Here is a 19,247-nt window from a genome sequence, read left to right on the forward strand (position 1 = left end):
ATAAAAAATTTTTTCCCACTCTGTTTTCTACTTTAGATGTCAGTTGTTCCTTCAGCCAGCTGGTATCTTAGAGAATCAGTACAAAGAATCCACCACTTATATTTCCTGGAAGGAAGAGCTTCATCGGAGCAAAGAAGTCAGATGCATGCTACAGTGTCCATCAACAGAAATGAACTTCTTGCCTCTCATAGTCAACACAGTTGCTGTACCTGATGAATTGAGCTATATAAGTGCAGAAGGGGAAGACTGGGATCCAGCTTACATCATTCACCTTTATCCTACTGTCACCTTGCAAAATTTTCTCCCATATTCTCTAAGATATTTACTTGAGGTATGTCTTTTGCATTTTTTAAAAAATTTATTTATTTTTAATTAAAGCATAGTTGCTTTACAATATTGTATTGGTTTCTGCCATATATCAGCATGCATCAGCCATTAGTATACATATGCTCCCTGTTTTGCATTTTGTTTGACTTTTATTATTACATGGAGTGAATTCTTTTTTTTTAAATGGTATTTTTGTTGAGATCAGTGTTTTACATCACATACTTGTAATGCTTTAATAGGAATAATAATAGCAGAAGCTGGCATAGCATCTACTTTGTGCCAGCCACTAGTTCATGTATTATACATGCATTATTTAGTCCATACAATAACTTCCTGAAGAAGTTGCTATTATTTGACCCATTTTACAGATGAGGAAACTGAGTCACAGGGGGTTAAGTGACAGACCTCAGAATCCCACATCTAATAAATGGTAGAACTGAGATTTGAACTGAAGCAATTTGATTCCTTGTTCTTCACCACTGAACTCTGCTACATCTGCTATAAATTAATAATTATAATAATCTCTTTATTAAAGTGATGACTGTTTGGTTCAAGATGAACCAAAAAATAATTACTGTCTGTCCTAAGAAGTATTAGGGAACATTTTCTAGTAATGAAGTATAGTAAATGCTTTTAAATTTGTTCATGCCACAACATTTCAAAATACAAAAATCTGAAAGTGGAACCTAAATTAATTTTCTTTATCTGACAAAAAGCCACCCTTGACTTGTGGAGACTAAAATTAATTAGATGAACTAAGTAGTGTTTATTTAGTAAGCTCTTGCTCAGACAGTAAAGAGTCTGCCTGCGGCACAGGAGACCCAGGTTTGATCCCTGGGTCAGGAAGATCCCTTGGAGAAGGAAATGGCAACCCACTCCAGTATTCTTGCCTGAAAAATCCCATGGGTGGAGGAGCCTGGCAGGCTACAGTCCATGGGGTTGCAAAGAGCTGGACACAACTGAGCTACTTCACTTTCATTTTCAAGTAGTATTTATATAAGAGAAGCTATCGGTAAGGAAGCCTAATTTATTATATTGCCATTACTCATTTTTAAAGTAGTTCCACCTTAGATAGCTTGTCAGAATAGTTTGACATCACTTTCCTTGTTTTATTTGTATGAGAACCATTAAGTGTAGAATGTGAATAAAGGATGAAGCTGAAGCCCAGGCTGTTATGTGGCTCATGTAATGACATATCTCTTAATGGAAATAGCCAGTGTTCTTGAATACAGCCTTAGATTCTTGACATGGATCTGACTTTTTCTCAAAACTAACAGCCATTGGCCTGCTGATGGCTGAATGGCAATTTCTGCCTTTGGCTATGATACAGTGTTTTCTTTTTAGTCCTTAGTAATTGTTGGATATTCATAATATGTAAAGATGGTACCTTGAAGACTTCTCGGTTAATGTGAATCTGGTAGGTAATTTAGTATTTGTATAAGATAGGGAAGTTATTGCAGAGATTTTTTTTTTAAATTGGTAAGCAAATTTAGTTTTTGTTTGTTTTTAGGGAACAGCAGAAACTCATGAGCTGACCGAAGGCAGTACAGCCAATGTTCTACAGTCACGAATCAGTGGAGAAATAATGGAATTAGTTCTGGTGAAATATCAGGGCAAAAACTGGAATGGACATTTCCGTATATGCAATACACTTCCCGAATTCTTCCTTGTGTGTTTTTCTTCTGACTCTGCAGAAATGTTGACAGTTGACCTGTCAATACATGTCAAGCGAATTGGCAGCCAGATGGAGCTCTCTATTTTCAGTCCCTACTGGCTAATCAACAAGACTTCTCGGGTTCTCCAGTATCGTGCAGAAGATACGCATGTGAAACATCCAGCTGATTTTAGGGATATTGTTTTATTCTCTTTCAAGAAGAAGAACATTTTTAGTAAAAATAAGGTGCGTTTTTGTCGATAAAACACGTTGTTCAGTGTCACTGGTATGCATTAGATCCAAGACTACTTTTAAGGAATACATGATTAAGTGGGGTATTAGGAACTAACAACAATAGTGTCCCAAGGCGGAGGTATCTTTCTCCAGTGCCCCTAGAATTACTTCTGTTCTTGACATAGTGTCAGGTGGAAAGCTTGACTTCATGTGGGTTACCAGTGATGCAATGGCATTTCAAAAGAGAGAGCAGTTGAATTTGGTTTATTTTAACTGAGCCTCATATGTATGAAGGATTAAGGCAGGCCTTCGAGAGAAAAACAAAGCCCAAGGCCTGATCTGATCATTTTTGCTCTGGCTGCTTCTTTCCTTTGCAAACTCACATCTTGGTATTGCTCACCTCTGGGCTTTTGTGTAGCTGCACCTGCTTAGAATGTCTTTTGCCCTACGCTTTCCCTGTCTGCCTCTTGTTTTCTGGTTATCACTGTTCGTGCTTTGACATTCTGCTCCAGCCTGACATGAGTGAAGGATTTTCTGATCATTTAAAACAGAGCTAGATATCCCAAACATGTTCTCTTAGAGCAGTGCTTCTCAGTCTCAGTCTCAGTGTGCAGTGGTCACCTAGCGGGCTTTGAAAACAGACTGCCAAGTCAGCCCCCATGGTGCAGTTCAGTAAGTCTGAGTAGGGCCTGAGGCCATACTTTGAGAACCTCTGTCATAAAGTGTTGATTAATGCTTGATATTGTACCTGTTTATGTGTCTGACCTTTGGTTGTGCTCAGGTTTTTATAATCTAGTGGGTAGATGGAGGTCAATACAGGAGCAGAATTAGATCTCTTCTGTAAAACTTTACCTTTTCCCATAGCCATAAGTAAGCTTTTTATCCTGTCAGTTTGATAGAATTTTATCCCTCTTATGTGGCTGTTATCACATTGAGTCTTGCATTATAATTATTAGTGTGTATTTCCTTTTTCTGTTTAGTTGGAAGCTCATTGAGGACAGGTATTGTGTCTTCCATTCTGCTTATCACAACAGTTTTCATTGTTTGCTGAATAATAATAAAAGCATAAATTCCCTGTGTGTGCTAAAAGTTTAAGAATTCATTAGGTCTATATCAAAAACCTAACACTGGAAAATATCGCTTTACATTTTAATTCCTTCCTAAGTAACAGAAGGTCTCATTGGTATACATCTTTAAATTCATTATACTCGTTGCAGAGGTGAATGCAAAGGGAGGTTTAGAGCTCTGCTTTTATTGTATTGTCCCCTAGAGTTCCTGTGGTTCTCTTACCCATTTACAGCATGCCTTTGATAATACTTTTCTTTGTCTCATGTTACTCAGTAAATTTCTAGTGGTCTAGCACCTATCCATCAAATAAAATTAATACAGTGTTTAGATTTCTTATATGATTGTCTGTGTTCTCTGGTGTAGGTACAATTAAAAATTTCAACTAGTTCTTGGTCCAGTGGTTTTTCACTGGATACAGTGGGAAGTTATGGATGTGTGAAGTGTCCTGCCAACAACATGGAATACCTGGTAAGGTTTTGCTTGCTTATTTACCTCTGATTTCATTCACATTTTCTTCAGTAAATAAGCTGGAAATCCTCAGGGGTATAGAAATGTGAATTCAGAATATTACATGGAGGATGTCTACTATTACTTTATATCTGTCTACTAATTTCTAATACAGTTAGCATCAAAGCAAAGCCTAAATTTGTCAAAGTTTAAGACAGTGAGTTGAGTCCATTTAAGGAAAGAATTTGGTAAATATTCAGAGTATACTAGAATCCACATTCCATACCACTCCCTGCCAGAATGTCTTAAAACTTAAATTTCACTGCAACAGTTTGACTAATCTGATACTAGTTAACTTGTTTTATTACCTCTTTGAAATTTTTATTTCATTTTATTGATACCAGAGAGAATAAAGCAGCAAAAGAAACTGTACACTGATTTTAAAACAATTTATTTTGGAATGTTAAAAAGTTAAGGATTTTTAAAAATTAAGTTTGTTATTACAAGTCATCACTAGTTAAATTACTGATTGATATTTCTTGAACTGGTTGCTGCTGGACCCAGACTAAGGAACTGAAATTTTTCTTCTTAGTGAGAAGATAATCAGTCATGGAATATGGTCCTTTGTAGTTACTTTATTTAAGAAATCCTATTTTAAAATAACTTTAAGAAGACTGTGAGTGAGTGGCTGTGTGTGTTTCAAGCTGTGTAAAGTACTGGGAAATGAGAAACGTGTTTGTTTCCTTTCCACAGGTTGGTGTCAGCATCAAAATGAGCAGTTTTAATCTTACACGAATAGTTACTTTGACTCCCTTTTATACCATTGAGAACAAGTCATCATTAGAACTAGAAGTTGGTGAAATTGCATCTGATGGCTCACTGCCAACTAATAAATGGAACTATATTGCTTCTTCAGAGGTAATAATTTTCCTTCAATATAACTGGCTCCTAAAATGTACAAGTAAATATCGACATGTAAATAAAAATTATATATCTCTCTGTCATAATCACTTTGCTACCATATTTGTGTGTTAAACTATGACAGCCAGCTTTCAGAGACTTTTCTTTCGTACTATAAGCATATGTTAAAAAGAAGAAAAAATTGTTGATATATTTATCACTAGCTTAGTCTAGACTGTTAGCACTCATTTTCTGCTTCTTCCTATGTGTATAGGTGTGGGTATGTACTGTAAAATGTACATAAAAATAATGTACTATTCTGTCAGTAGTCAAGATAATGTCTTTATATTCAAGAAGCATCCAATCTTGGAAGGCTTCAGATTCTCTTAAATTAATACATAGAGAAGAAGATAATATATGGCAAGCTACTGGTGGCAAGCTACTGGAGGCAGATTAGGTGGTCTGGTACTCCCATCTCATGAAGAATTTTCCACAGTTTATTGTGATCCACACAGTCAAAGGCTTTGGCGTAGTCAATAAAGCAGGAGTAGATGTTTTTCTGGAACTCTCTCTTGCTTTTTCGATGACCCAACGGGTTTTGGCAATTTGATCTCTGGTTCCTATGCCTTTTCTAAATCCACCTTGAACATCTGGAAGTTCATGGTTCATCTACTGTTGAAGCTTGGCTTGGAGTATTTTTAGCATTACTTTGCTAGCATGTGAGATGAGTGCAATTATACGGTAGTTTGAACATTCTCTGGCATGGCCTTTCTTTGGGGTTGGAATGAAAACTGACCTATTCCAGTCCTGTGGCCACTGCTGAGTTTTCCAAATTTGCTGGCATATTGAGTGCAGCACTTTCACAGCATCATCTTTCAGGATTTGAAATAGCTCAACTGGAATCCTATCACCTCTATAGCTTTGTTTGGAGTGATGCTTTCCAAGGCCCACTTGATGAAGCAACAAGTCTGTTGTTCCGAACATGGAACAACAGACTGTTTCCAGATTGGGAAAGGAATATGTCAATGCTGTATATTGTCACCCAGCCTATTTAACTTATATGCAGAGTACATCATGCAAGATGCCAGGCTGGATAAAGCACAAGCTGGCATCAAGATTGCCGGGAGAAATATCAATATCCTCAGATACGCAGATGACACCACCCTTATGGCAGAAAGCGAAGAAGAACTAAAGAGCCTCTTGAAAGTGAAAGAGGAGAGTGAAAAAGTTGGCTTAAAACTCAACATTCCAAAAACTAAGACCATAGCATCTGGTCCCATCACTTCATGGCAAATAGATGGGGAAACAGTGACAGACTTTATTTTGGGGGGCTCCAAAGTCACTGCAGATGGTGACTGCAGCCATGAAATTAAAAGACACTCCTTGGAAGAAAAGCTATGACCAACCTAGACAGCATATTAAAAAGCAGAGACATTACTTTGCTAACAAAGGTTCATCTAGTCAAAGCTATGGTTTTTCCACTAGTCATGTATGGGTGGGAGAAGGCAATGGCACCCCACTCCAGTACTCTTGCCTGGAGAATCCCATGGATGGAGGAGCCTGGTGGGGTGCAGTCCGTGGGGTCGCAAAGAATCGAACACGACTGATGCGACTTAGCAGCAGCAGCATGTTGGACTGTAAAGGAAGCTGAACGCCGAAGAATTGATGCTTTTGAACTGTGGTATTGGAGAAGACTCTTGAGAGTCCCTTGGACTGCAAGGAGATCCAACCAGTAAATCTTGAAGGAAATCAGTCCTGAATATGGAAGGACTTCATTGGAAGGACTGATGCTGAAGCTGAACCTCCAATACTTTGTCTACCTGATGTGAAGAACTGACTCACTGGAAAAGACCCTGATGCTGGGAAATATTGAAGGCAGGAGGTGAAGGGGACGACAGAGGATGAGATGGTCGGATAGCATCACCAACTCGATGGACATGAGTTGAGCAATCTCTGGGAGCTGGTGATGGACAGGAAGCCTGGCATGCTGCAGCCCATGGGGTCACAAGGAGTCTGACACAACTGAGCGACTGAACTGAACTGACTGATAGGTGGTTATAGGATCTCTGAATAGATGAACTGGAAGTTTCCTTGAAAAAAATCCCCCAAATTTAACACCTTACTTTACAGAGAAGGAAATTGAATCTCAGTTTTTTTTTAGGTCAGTAAGGTTATTGGAGGTTGAGATCATTGTGGTCTAGATCAAAAGAAAAAATTTCATAGAAGAGCTGGTATTTGAACAAAACTTGGCAGACTCAACAAGAGGTGAAGTGAAGAGAATAAGGAAAGTGGGGGAGGGGACAGGTGCAAAGATAAGCATTAGTGCTTGAATTTGCCTGAGTTTTCAACCAAACCAGCTGACTTAAGGATAGGACTGTTTTTCTGTACATCTAAAAAAATTCTAAAATTATCTTTAAAATTGCTTAGCAAAAAGTTTAAGAGGAGGGACTCCACTTGCAATACAAAGTTAGACCTCTTAAGAGGCGTGGGCTTTCCAAGGCACTTGGAATGATCTCCATAGACACATCTTTGATGTGAGTTTGATAGTAGTAGTATTCTTTTCAGAAATAGAATTTACCCAGTATTCTGTCATGGGTGAGGAACTTTTGTTTTACGAACTTAAAGTCTCAGTTTTACAGATAAGGAAACTGAGGCTCAAAAAGGTCAAGATTAAGATCAAACAGCTATAGGGGGATAGTGTCAGGAGTGCCAGCAAGGTCCTCTGCCTTCAGTTCCCTTGTGGTTTATCTAGGACAAGATACTCTGAAAGAATTCATAGTGTAATTCATAAAAGCAAATATTAAGATTATAATTTTTAAATATTTAAGATATTTGAGATGTTCTTAATAGCACTTCAATTCCTCATATTGTAATTACTTTGTAAGTATGAAAAAACTAATATGTCTATTCTTCTGATGGAGTTTCTTTGGCTTCATAAATAATCATTATCTTGTAAATACTCTTAATATGAAATGTAAAGGAGTATTTTAAGAAACAGTGATAATTGAGTTATGATCTGAATTAGAATTTAAAACTTTATTAGCCACTGTTTTATTTACCATAGTATTGTTTTAAGACTGATATTTGACTTTTATATTTTCAGAACCTTCCATTTTGGCCTGAAAAATTTTCAGGCAAACTTTGTGTGAGAGTAGTGAACTGTGAGGGATCCTCCAGGCCCTTCTTTTATAACCAACAGGATAATGGCACTTTATTGAGCTTGGAAGATCTCGTAAGTTTTCCTGTTTTTAAAATAAAATATCTTTGATTTTAAAGTTTGCTTGAAAATATTTTATTAAGACATGCTGTAAAATATCCTGATAATTAATTGAAGGTATACTAACTCTAACAATATATAGTGCTGTACATGTGTTTGTAAGAGATCAGAGCCAATGTGATTTTCTGTAGGAATTTAAGAAAACAGGCTTTTTAATATCTGCATAAGTGATTGAAATTCTAAATGTAACATGTGCAGTTTAAACCAATACTTCAAACATACTCCTTTTTTCTGCAATAGAACGGGGGTATCTTGGTGGATGTAGATACTGCTCCGCATTCAACTGTCATCAGCTTTTCTGACTACCATGAGGGATGTGCACCTGCCCTAATAGTAAACCACACACCATGGGATGTCCTCACATATAAGCAGAGGTATGAAATAAAAAGGATGCTTGGAAAATCTGATTGGTTTTCGGTGATTTAGTCACTAAGCTGTGTTCACCTCTTGCGACCCCATGGACTGTAGCCTGCCAGCTCCTCTGTCCGTGGGATTTCTGAGGCAAGAATACTGGAGTGGATGGCCATTTCTTTCTGCAGGGGATCTTCCTGACCCAGCGATCGAACCTGGGTCTTGTGTGTCTCCTGCATTGGCAGGTGGATTCTTTACCAACTGAGCCACCAGGGCAGCCCACTGGTCCACAGTTCCTTCTAGGAAATACTTGGATCTAGACGTGTTTCACCTTCCATGTGTTTTCAGATTTTAGAAAGGTAACAGGGATGCATATTGCGAATAGCCCTGGCAAGTTCTGAGGCAGTGGTCTGTAACGAACACATTAGTATTCCTGCAGCAAAATGTGTAAACATTCATAATAAGTGGAATAAATGAAAGTATTAATAGTTTCCCATCAGTTCAGATCAAGTTTTGCTGCCACATGAGTTTGGACACCAAACCTAAGAGAAAAATATTTGGAATTCTGAAGCTTTTTACATTTCAGAATTGCATACAAGCAACTGTGAACTTGTTTAAGCAGTACTGTTCTTTTGTGGTCTCGTGATGCTCTGTGAACCTCTCTCTATAAATCGTGTTTTTTTGGTAGGATAGTAGAATATTAAACAGGAAGGCAGAGGGCTGAAGACAGATTTAAGTGGAAGATTAAATAGTGATATTGAATGTATTGTAGTACAGACTGACAGGAATTTTGTTGTCCTTGTCTGTGCTATTGTTTAGCTTGGGTGATGCCATTAAACAGGCAGCTTTAGATTCTTAAAGTATGTAGTAATATATTTGCAAAGAATTATTATTATAAATCTTCAGGACATTATTTTTATGTATGTATATATAATACAAAATAATAATACCCATTATATATATGTATACACACAGACGCATATAAATATATAAAAAATGATGCCTTGCTGGGACTTCCCTGGTCATCCAGAGGTTAAGAGTCCACCTGCCAATGCAGGGGACATGGGTTCAATCCCTGATCTGGGAAGATCCCTCATGCCTCAGAGCAGCAGAGCCCATGTTCCACAACTGGTGAGACCAAGGGCCACCGCTACTGAAGCCCAAGCGCTCTAGAGCCTGAACTCCACAACAAGAGAAGCCACCACAGTGAGAAGTCTGCACACTACAACAGAGTGTCTGCTACTCACTGCAACTGGAGAAGGCCCTCAGACAGCAGTGAAGACCCAGCGCAGCCAATGATATATAAATAAATTTTAAAACATTAATGCTTTCCAGATTTAGCATATTCTTAACTCTCATGGCTGGAATCTGCTGAGAGATTTGAAAGTAAGTATAGATTAAACCCTAAATGGGTTACTTTTTGTTTTATTTTAGTTCTCTGCAAAGTCTCTTGTATTATCTAGACCAATACTCCTTAAACTTAAATATCAATATTAAGAACTCCTAGAAATCCTGTAAAAATGCAGGTTCTAATTTAGTTGTTTTTAGGTGAGTCCCAGAATATTGTACTTTCCAGCAAGCCTCGAGGTGATGCTAATGCTGCTGGCCCAGAGACCGCACTTGGAGTAGCAGTAGTACAGACCTATTGTTTTTTTCTTCTGAGACTCTTACTTCTTATGCATTGCTTTTGACTAAAATCTCAAATTTGAGTACCAAGTTAAGTTCTCTGCTACTAAAAAGTTTACTATTCACAACCTTTTCTATAGATGAATTCTGAGGTACCAGTCTGTTTACCTTCATGAATTTTGTTAGCACCATCTTACCTGGATCAATTCAGAGTATACTGCAGCTTCAGAAAGAGCAATATTCTTTTCCCTCAAGCTTCAAAATCATTAGTTATTTGGACATTTTAGGGTACTTATTTGTCGGCAGAGTTGTGTTTTATTAACAAAGGCAGTTTTATAACATGTTTGTGCCAGTCCCCTCCTCAATAAACCACAGGTCTACGTTTCTCAAGGCCAGGGTATTTTAATCTTCCCTCTGTTGCTTGTGTTTCAGCGGGTCAAAGGAAGAAATGGTATTGCTGCCAAGACAAGTGCGTCTCTTTGCCTGGGAAGATCCTACTGGTACCAGAAAGCTTAAATGGAGTTATGCAGCAAATGTTGGGGAACATGATCTGTTAAAGGTATCATCTGATGCGAATGGGTATCATATAAAGTGTGCTATGCTGTCGCTCAGTCGTGTCAAACTCTTTGTGACCCTGTTGACTGTAACCTGCCAAGCTCCTCTGTCCATGGGGATTCTCCAGGGAAGAAAGCTGGAGCGGGTTACCATGCCCTCCTCCAGGGGATCTTCCCAACCCAAGGATGGAACCCAGGCCTCCTGCAATGTAGCAGATTCTTTACCGTTTGAGCCACCAGGGAAGTGCTTAATAACAAAGGAAGTAGACAAGTTAGCTTCACACTGTCATCTTTTTCTTTATTGAACTAAAAGTGAATTACAAGTATTTTCAAAATAAGTTGCTTTGCTTTGGGGCTTTAGTTGGTAAATAGTTCACACCAATATTTTGTCCTAGGTCAGTCAAAATTATTTGCATTTTTTTAAAAATAGGCCTGTTTCAGCTTGCCTAAGACAAGTACTTTTTTATTTACTTTTTTTTATAAGGAAGGAATTTTGAGGCTAAGTGAAAAACAGCTTTATTTTGCATACCGCTGTTAGCTGTAAGATTTTTTCAGGAATATTTTCCCTATCAAAGCCATTTGGTTTTTTAATTAAAGGAGTATGACAGTAGTAAATTATCCATATAAGAAATAGAATGAATTACTTATTGAAATACTTTTTAGGTAGCTAAATTAATTAAACATGTTATTTCCTAGACACTTAGACTTTGGGAAGGGCTTAAGAATTCGTCTGCCAGGAATGTCCCTGGTGGTCCAGTGGCTAAGACTCCATGCTCTCAATGCAGGGTGCTCGGGTTCGATCCCTGGTCAGAGAACTAGATCCCGTAAGCTACAGTTAAGAGTTCACATGCCTTAACTAAAGATCTTGCGTGCCACAACAAAGATTAAGATCTCACATGTCACAACTATGAACCAGTGCAACCAAATAAATAAATACTTATAAAAGTAAAAGAATTCATCTGCCAGCCTCCCTCCAATATAGACACTGCTCCTCCACGAGTGGTACCTAGTTTCTGTAGGATTATATTCTGTGCTGAAAAGTTCATACAGTGTCATATTCTGCTGTCTGATAATGCCAGTTGTCATGAAAGCTTTCTTGGTTATTTAAAATAGTAATTGGCCAAGAGTGACTGAATTATCCTCTCCTATATTCTCTCGGAAATACCTATAAAAGGGATAGACTTTTGAAAAATCAGACTGATGGTTATGAGATTCTTGGAGTGATTTTCGCCATGACAATTTGATGGAGCTCTGTTGCCTGCTTATGCTTTACTTTTTACAACAGAGAAACCCTCAAGGGTTGTAAGTGGTAGAGAGGAGCTTAAGTTCCCTGTTACAGTGAGGTCTCTGGCTCAGAGACATGTGAGCTTGACCAGGGGTCCCTGTACTATGCTGGTGTTGTTTTCTTTCTCCTCACGTTTCATGCTCCTCAGCAACCACAACTCCCATAAGGTAGTAGACAGATACTGGAGAAAGAATGGTATCGCCATCTGCAAGGACTATGTCAAGGTCTATAAACTAAGGCAAAATCATAAAGAATCCTGGCAGTAGTGTATTTGCAGGCTTCTGGTTTTAAATGTTTCTATTCTATTCGGTGTTAGAGAACCAGACAGTAAGAAATAGATGATTGTGCCTCTGTCAGCTGGTAATCTGCCAGGTTATGAAAATTAAGCTAGAAATAAGACAGTTAGCCATTTCCTTGTCTCCTGGCTGATCTGAGAAGGGAATTCTGAGGCTCAGGTGTACATGAAAAGGGAATTCAAAGAAAATCCACATAGTACTGTAAAGCACTTTCCTCATTAAGTGTGAATAAACAGGAAAAAAAAAACAAACATGAAGTTTATGAAAAAATAGTTCAGGAGAAAACTGTAGCATGATCCTAAAGATTTAGAAGCTGATCACACTTCTGAACATTTTTTTACCACAGAAGGACCAGAGAAAATTTTTGGAATGTATGCCTGACATTCCCAGAGTTATAAACGTACGACAGCTATGATAGGAGAAAGTTGGTGAAATAAAAAAAAGACAAAGACAACAAAATAAAATGAAATGGGGAGCAGGGAAATAGTATGCTCTGAAAATAATATATTAACACCATTTAATCCTAAATTTTAATTACAGAAATATAGATCAAAGATGATTTTTTTTAAAAGGATACCAATTAATAAAAGCAAAGTGAGTAATAAAAGAATTCTAAAACAATTGAGAAAATGAAAATAAAGAAAAAATTTGCTCTTACAGTAAAAGAAGGAAGCCTAAGGAAGTATATAGTAAGTGGCAAAATGTCAGTACATTTTGTTGAATATATCATATGTTAATGCTTATTATACAGTATCATAAATTCTTATGTTTGTAACTTAGAACTGCTGGTTAGAATTCAAAACCAGATCTGCCTGACTTCATAGTCCCTGGACTTTTCCCACTAAACCATACTTCCCATCATGTATGTCAGTAAATGAAAATGGTTTAAATTCTCCTATTAAAAGATCGCATTCAGATTAAGTTAAAAAGTAGTTTCTAACCAGATGCTGTTTACATGAGATCTGCTTTAATGGAACTAAACAGAAAGTTAAAAACATGAAGAGATGATAAAGATTTAACAAGTAAAAACCAATTTAACTATGATTCAAAGCAAAAATCATTAAATAGAATATGATAACGTGACAAAGAAGGCATGATAGCCATAAACCTTCATGCAGTGAATAATATTGCATCAAAATGTGTAAGCGAAAATGTTGGAAGTCACTGAAACATTTTTGCCTGAGGATATTTTAATATACCTTATTTAATTTTTAACAGATCCAATAGATTGAAAACAAATAGGACTAGAGAGCATTTGAATAATAACTAAGATTGAACCAAGATGCATGTCAAATTTTGTAGTTTACAGGGAGAAAATTCACCTTCTTTAGTAGGTATCTCGGAAAATTTAATCATGTTAGAGTAAAAAAATTGGGCAGTCTACTTTGATATATGTTAAAAGCAGTAGATCAGTTTCAGAGAACAGCAAATAGCAACCATTTCTGTGCTTTTGGTGACATCCTTTGTTTTTGGCTTTTGTGTTCCAAGAAAGCATGAAATGAAAAGCACATATTAGGTACTTAATACTGCCTGGTGAAATGAACTGTTGTTTTATTTATGTTAAGTCCAGAATGAAAAAAAAAATCATTATTTAAATCTCTGAAGACACTCACCAAATCAAGCCTAATATTTTTAAATGCTACAAAAGACTGTCAGCCAAGAAGGCTCTTCTTAGTGAAAGTTAATACAAACTGATCACCACAGTTTGACTATTTAACAGTGTGATTTATATAAATACTTGTAGCATTATAAAGTATTAAAACCTAATTTTACATGAGATTACATTTCCAGTAAAGTTTTAAACCATTCTGTTCTCCATCTGGGAGACAAGTAAGCATCTTATGCCATTGGTGCCTTTGAAGGAGATTCTTGTTCCTGCTGAGTACTCTTTTAGCCTAACTAGGTAACTTAAACTAAGGTTTTAAAAAAATAGGCACTATTGATCTGTTACTGTTAGAAAAAATTGGTGAGGATGTTTCAAAACACATTATAACTTTAATTAATTTATGTTATTTTGATGGTTTTCTGATTTATAGTCATGCTTTCTTAGCTACTGCAGTTCAACCTTATGTAATAAAAGCTTACTGTTTGTATTTTTAATGTGAAGTCTCTGTTTCTCACAGGATGAATGTGGACAGTTTCCCTATGATGCAAACATCCAGATACACTGGGTATCATTTCTTGATGGGCGCCAGAGAGTCTTGCTTTTCACTGATGATGTTGCCTTGGTTTCCAAAGCTCTGCAGGCAGAAGAAATGGAGCAGGCCAATCACGAAATAACTTTTTCTCTCCATAGTCTTGGGCTTTCACTGGTCAACAATGAGACCAAGCAGGAAGTTTCATATATCGGGATAACCAGGTATGGGAGAAGATAAGGTATCAGAAATCTTTAAAAGGCATTAAGTTCATAATATCAAGTTTGATGAGAGTAGACAAATACCTGTTTTGAATTTGATGTACTGTACATACCTTTCAGCAAAGCTTCCTGAACAACTGCTTTCACTGCTAGTTGAAAAGCCCCTAAGATGTTTAAGATAAAATAATGTCTTTGCCTTTATGACAACACTCATTAGTTGGTGGGAGAAGAGGTTTGTTTCTTTCCTTGTTGTTTGTATGTATTTTTTAAATGAATTACAAAAACACTAAAAAAAAAGCTACAAAGAATTGTGAACATGTTCTGTGGTGCTATAGAGGCTGGAGAAACTGGTGTGGGTTGGGGAAGCCAACAACAATGAATCACATAAATTGGAAAAAAGTTTCATGGAGGCAGTATTTTAACCTGGGTACATGATCTTATTGGGTGGTTGTTGAGAACATTTTAATAATGATGTAAACAATTCTTTTCTCTGATTCTGCTTATACTTATATAAGAAAAATACTTGAATTTTTCTATTTTGGTTTTTCAATCACACTGCCTGTAGTAAAAGACTCATTCTTCTTTGGAGGCTGTTGAGGGAAATAATTATCAGGTATAACCCGTGTAGGGTCTATCAATCATCATGTGTATGGTGAAGTACAAAATTAAGCAAGCATAGAGGTCATATATGTAATGCTGTTTGTGTAGCACCTGGCAGTTTAGTTTTGTGAGAAGCGGCTCACCATTTGGTAACCCTACCATGAATGCATGAGAGTTTCCTGTTGTTCCACATCCTTGCCAGCATTTAGTATTGTCAGTGTTGCAGATTGTGGCTATTCTAATAGGTTTGTAGTTGTCTCTGTTTGTTTTAATTTGCGGTTACCTAATTACATATGATGTTGAACATCTTTTCATATGCTTATTTGTCATTTGAACCTCATTTGATAAGGTTCAGATCTTTTGCCCAGTTTAATATTTTTTGTTATTGTTGAGTTTTAAGAGTTCTTTGTATGCTTTGGGTACAGTAAGTCCCCTGCATACAAACAAGTTCTGTTACAAGAGCATGTTCATAAATCCAATTTGTTCTTAAGTCCAACAAAGTTAGCTTAGGTACCCAACTAACACAGTTAGCTATATAGTACTGTACTGTAATAGGTTTATAATACTTTTCACACAAATAATACATAAAAAACAAAAAATAAAGTATTTTTAATCTTACAGTATAGTACCTTGATAAGTACAGTAGTACAGGACAACATCTGGAGTTCCTTGTGTACCGGCTGCATCACCACTGCTTTTATGGTTGCTTCTGGACATCCTGGGCTTGAAATAGAGATACTGCACTCTATACAGTACTACACAGTAAAGTACTCAAAAGCACAGCCACTTGTGGAAGATGCACACATGTGGCAATGTACACCAGACACGTAAACTAACTTATGTGATTGGACATGTGAATGCCTGTTCATATCTTTGCAAGTTTGAAACTTTAAGGTTTGTATGTAGGAGACTTACCATATCAGTCTTTTATCAGATGTATGTTTTACAAATATTTTCTCCTGGCCTTGTCTTTTCATTCTTCTAACAGTGTCTTTCACAGAGCAGAAATTTTCAATTTCAGGAAAGTCCCACATCTGTTTTTTCTTTCATGGATTGTGCTTTTTAGTGATGTGTTGTAAAAGTCACTGCCAAACCCAAGGTCACTTAGATTGGCTCCTGTGTTATCTCTAGGAATGTTGTAATTTTATGTTTGATATTTAGGTCTTCCATCTTGATGAGTTTTTGCCTAAAATATCCCCATATGAAAAAATTTTGCCAGTTCCTTAGTTCATTGATGTCAGTGTATGGTACAAAAACATTATTCCCTGCCTCTTTTCCTTATGCACTTTTACATAAAACATAGATGTATTTTGGTGTTTAAAATCTCTTGCATAAATGTGATTTTCATAGGAATTGACAGTTGTGACAATTTGGAGTTGAATGAAAATTCCACAACCTAAATTATGCGTTTAATTTAATTAATTTTCTTTGTGAATTATTTTAGTTCTGGTGTTGTTTGGGAGATGAAACCAAAACAGAAGTGGAAGCCATTTAGTCAAAAACAAATAATTTTATTGGAAAAGTCCTATAAGAAATATCTAGAATCAAGAGACCTTGGCTGGATTAAACTAGATGATAATTTTGAGGTATACCAAATTTTCTTTTTTCTTATTTATGGATTATGTTGCCATTGGTGGTAGTAAATAAAATTTCACTATCCAAGTAAATATATGTATACAGAAAGTAATTTGTTAGTAGGATTAGTATGACTAACAATTTATTAGCACATTTTAAATTATAATATACTGTTGATCATATACTGTAAAACATTATTTAAATACGTTTCTTATCTGCATTTTTATAATTTCCTCTATTTGCAAAGCAGATAGTTTCATGTAACTTGTTTTTAGGAAGATTATGGAGAAATCAGCATCACTTATTGAAACTTCTGAATGATATCATATATTGCTAAAGGCTGTGCAAAATTATATATCTTAGTGAGAAAACCCTAGAGAAAAACTTGCCCAATTAAATTCATTAAATGTAAATGTTTGTAGGACACAAGTAGATGTCAACAAATAAACATGTGCTCTACACAGAGCCCTACATTATTAAAACTGAAAGTCATTTTTGCTTCAAGAAGAGCCCAGAAGCTTGACTGAAGTTTCAACCATGCAGTGTGTGTTACTCTTTGTCTCCGATGGTTTCATTTGCATTATCACCGTACCTGCTCCCCACCCCCACCCTCCTCCCTATAAATGTTGGTCATGCTGAAATGAAAGAACACTATTCAGTTAGTGTCAGACATAAGTAAGCTATTGACTATTCACTGTTTAACTTTGTTAAAACAAAGCATAAGTGTTATCTGGAATTATTCATTACTGTTGAGGTTTTTTGGAGAAGGAAACGATAACCCACTCCAGTATTCCTGCCTGGAGAATCCCATGGACAGAGGAGCCTGGCAGGCTACAGTCCGTGGGGTCGCAAAGAGTTGGACACAACTGAGCGACTATCACACACTCACTCATTGAGGTTTTTAAAAAAATAAAAAGCATGGCTTATTTAAGTACAGTTTATATCACTGAAAATTCATTTTCCTCATAACCTTAGTTATGTGATGATTCTGCTTCAAACATCTCAGCTGGAGATCATCTTAAGGTAGGTCTTTTGGTTAGACATAGAAATGAGTATTTTTCTTTTTCAGTTTGTGAGTAAGTGGATATTTAGAATGGTCTACACTGCTAATACCAGTTCATCACAAGCACATCTGCTTTTTTCCCAGGTGAATTTTGGCAAGGAACCAATGGAAATGCGTCTCCCTTCTCGGTGCTCTATAAGGCGACATTTTTTATCAGGAATTCAGGTTGAATATAAGCAATCCCCTCACCAAAGAAGTTTAAGGGCCAGATTGTATTGGCTTCAGGTAACATTGTCACCCTATTCAATGGGTGTATCTAATCAGTTTGGGAATCTTGGGTCTGAATATTTTTTTTCACAAAGTTCTGTCAAGTGATTAGATCTGATAGAGTAACTGAAGAATGATGGATGGAGGTTCATAACATGGTACAGGAGGCGGTAATCAAAACCATACCCAAGAAAAAGAAATGCAAAAAGGCAAGTGGTTGTCTGAGGAGCCCTTACAAATAGCTGAGAAAAGACGGGAAGCAAAAGGCAAGGAGGAAAGGAAAGATATACCCAACTGAATGCAGAGTTCCAAAGAATAGCAAGGAGAGATAAGAAAGCCTTCCTAAATGAACAATGCAAAGATATAGAGGAAAACAACAGAATGGGAAAGACTAGAGATCTCTTCAAGAAAATTAGAGATACCAAGGGAACAGAGGTCCACTTAGTCAAAGCTGTGGTTTTTCCAGTAGTCATGTATAGATGTGCGAGTTGGACTATAAAGACAGCTGAGCACCAAAGAATTGATGCTTTTGAACTGTGGTGTTGGAGAAGACTCTTGAGAGTCCCTTGGACTGCAAGGAGATCCAACCCATCCTTAAAGGAATTCAATCCTGAATATTCATTGGAAGGACTGATGCTAAAGCTGAAACTCCAATACTTTGACCACCTGATGTGAAGAACTGACTCATTTGAAAAGACCCTGATGCTGGGAAAGATTGAAGGCGGGAGGAGAAGGGGACGACAGAGGATGAGATGGTTGGATGGCATTACTGACTCAATGGACATGAGTTTGAGCAAGTTCCGGGAGTTGGTGATGGACAGGGAGGCTTTGTTTTCTGCAGTCCATGAGGTCACAAAGAGTTGGACACGACTGAGTGACTGAACTGAACTGAACTGAAGGGAACATTTCATGCAAAGATGGACACAGGTAAAGGACAGAAATTGTATGGACCTTACAGAAGCAGAAGATATTTAAAAAAGGTGGCAAGAATACACAGAACTATACAAAAAAGATCTCCATGACCCAGATAACCATGATGGTGTGATCACTCACCTAGAGCCAGAAATCCTGGAGTCCAAAGTCAAGGGGTCTTAGGGAGCATCACTACAAACAAAGCTAGTGGAGGTGGTAGAATTCCAGTTGAGCTATTTCAAGTCCTAAAAGATGATGCTGTGAAAGTGCTGCACTCAATATGCCAGCAATTTGGAAAACTCAGTAGTGGCCACAGGACTGGAAAAGGTCAGTTTTCATTCTAATCCTAAAGAAGGGAAATGCCAAAGAATGCTCAAACTACTGCACAATTGCACTCATTTCACATGCTAGCAGATGAATGCTCAAAATTCGTCAAGCCAAGCTTCAACAGTACGTGAACCCAGAACTCCCAGATCTTCAAGCTGGATTTAGAAAAGGCAGAGGAACCAGAGATT

At 37.1% G+C, this 19,247-nt stretch overlaps 1 protein-coding gene across 4 annotated transcripts in view; it reads left to right on the forward strand.

Moving 5' to 3' along the window:
• VPS13C (vacuolar protein sorting 13 homolog C) overlaps window positions 1-19,247 on the forward strand; it is a 173,226-nt gene that overhangs the window by 127,808 nt on the left and 26,171 nt on the right. For all 4 annotated transcript variants that reach the window (XM_081507564.1, XM_081507565.1, XM_081507566.1 and 1 more), the window contains 10 exons: window positions 37-331; window positions 1,838-2,227; window positions 3,647-3,751; window positions 4,484-4,648; window positions 7,734-7,862; window positions 8,148-8,281; window positions 10,317-10,443; window positions 14,143-14,378; window positions 16,420-16,561; window positions 17,698-17,838. In XM_081507564.1, coding sequence (XP_081363690.1) covers window positions 37-331; window positions 1,838-2,227; window positions 3,647-3,751; window positions 4,484-4,648; window positions 7,734-7,862; window positions 8,148-8,281; window positions 10,317-10,443; window positions 14,143-14,378; window positions 16,420-16,561; window positions 17,698-17,838 — 1,864 coding nt within the window. The remainder of the gene's footprint in view (window positions 1-36; window positions 332-1,837; window positions 2,228-3,646; window positions 3,752-4,483; window positions 4,649-7,733; window positions 7,863-8,147; window positions 8,282-10,316; window positions 10,444-14,142; window positions 14,379-16,419; window positions 16,562-17,697; window positions 17,839-19,247) is intronic.

This window comes from Giraffa tippelskirchi, chromosome 7 (assembly GCF_054371585.1).
Source record: "Giraffa tippelskirchi isolate mGirTip1 chromosome 7, T2T-mGirTip1v1.2.pri, whole genome shotgun sequence".
NCBI classification, from domain to species: Eukaryota; Metazoa; Chordata; class Mammalia; order Artiodactyla; family Giraffidae; genus Giraffa; species Giraffa tippelskirchi.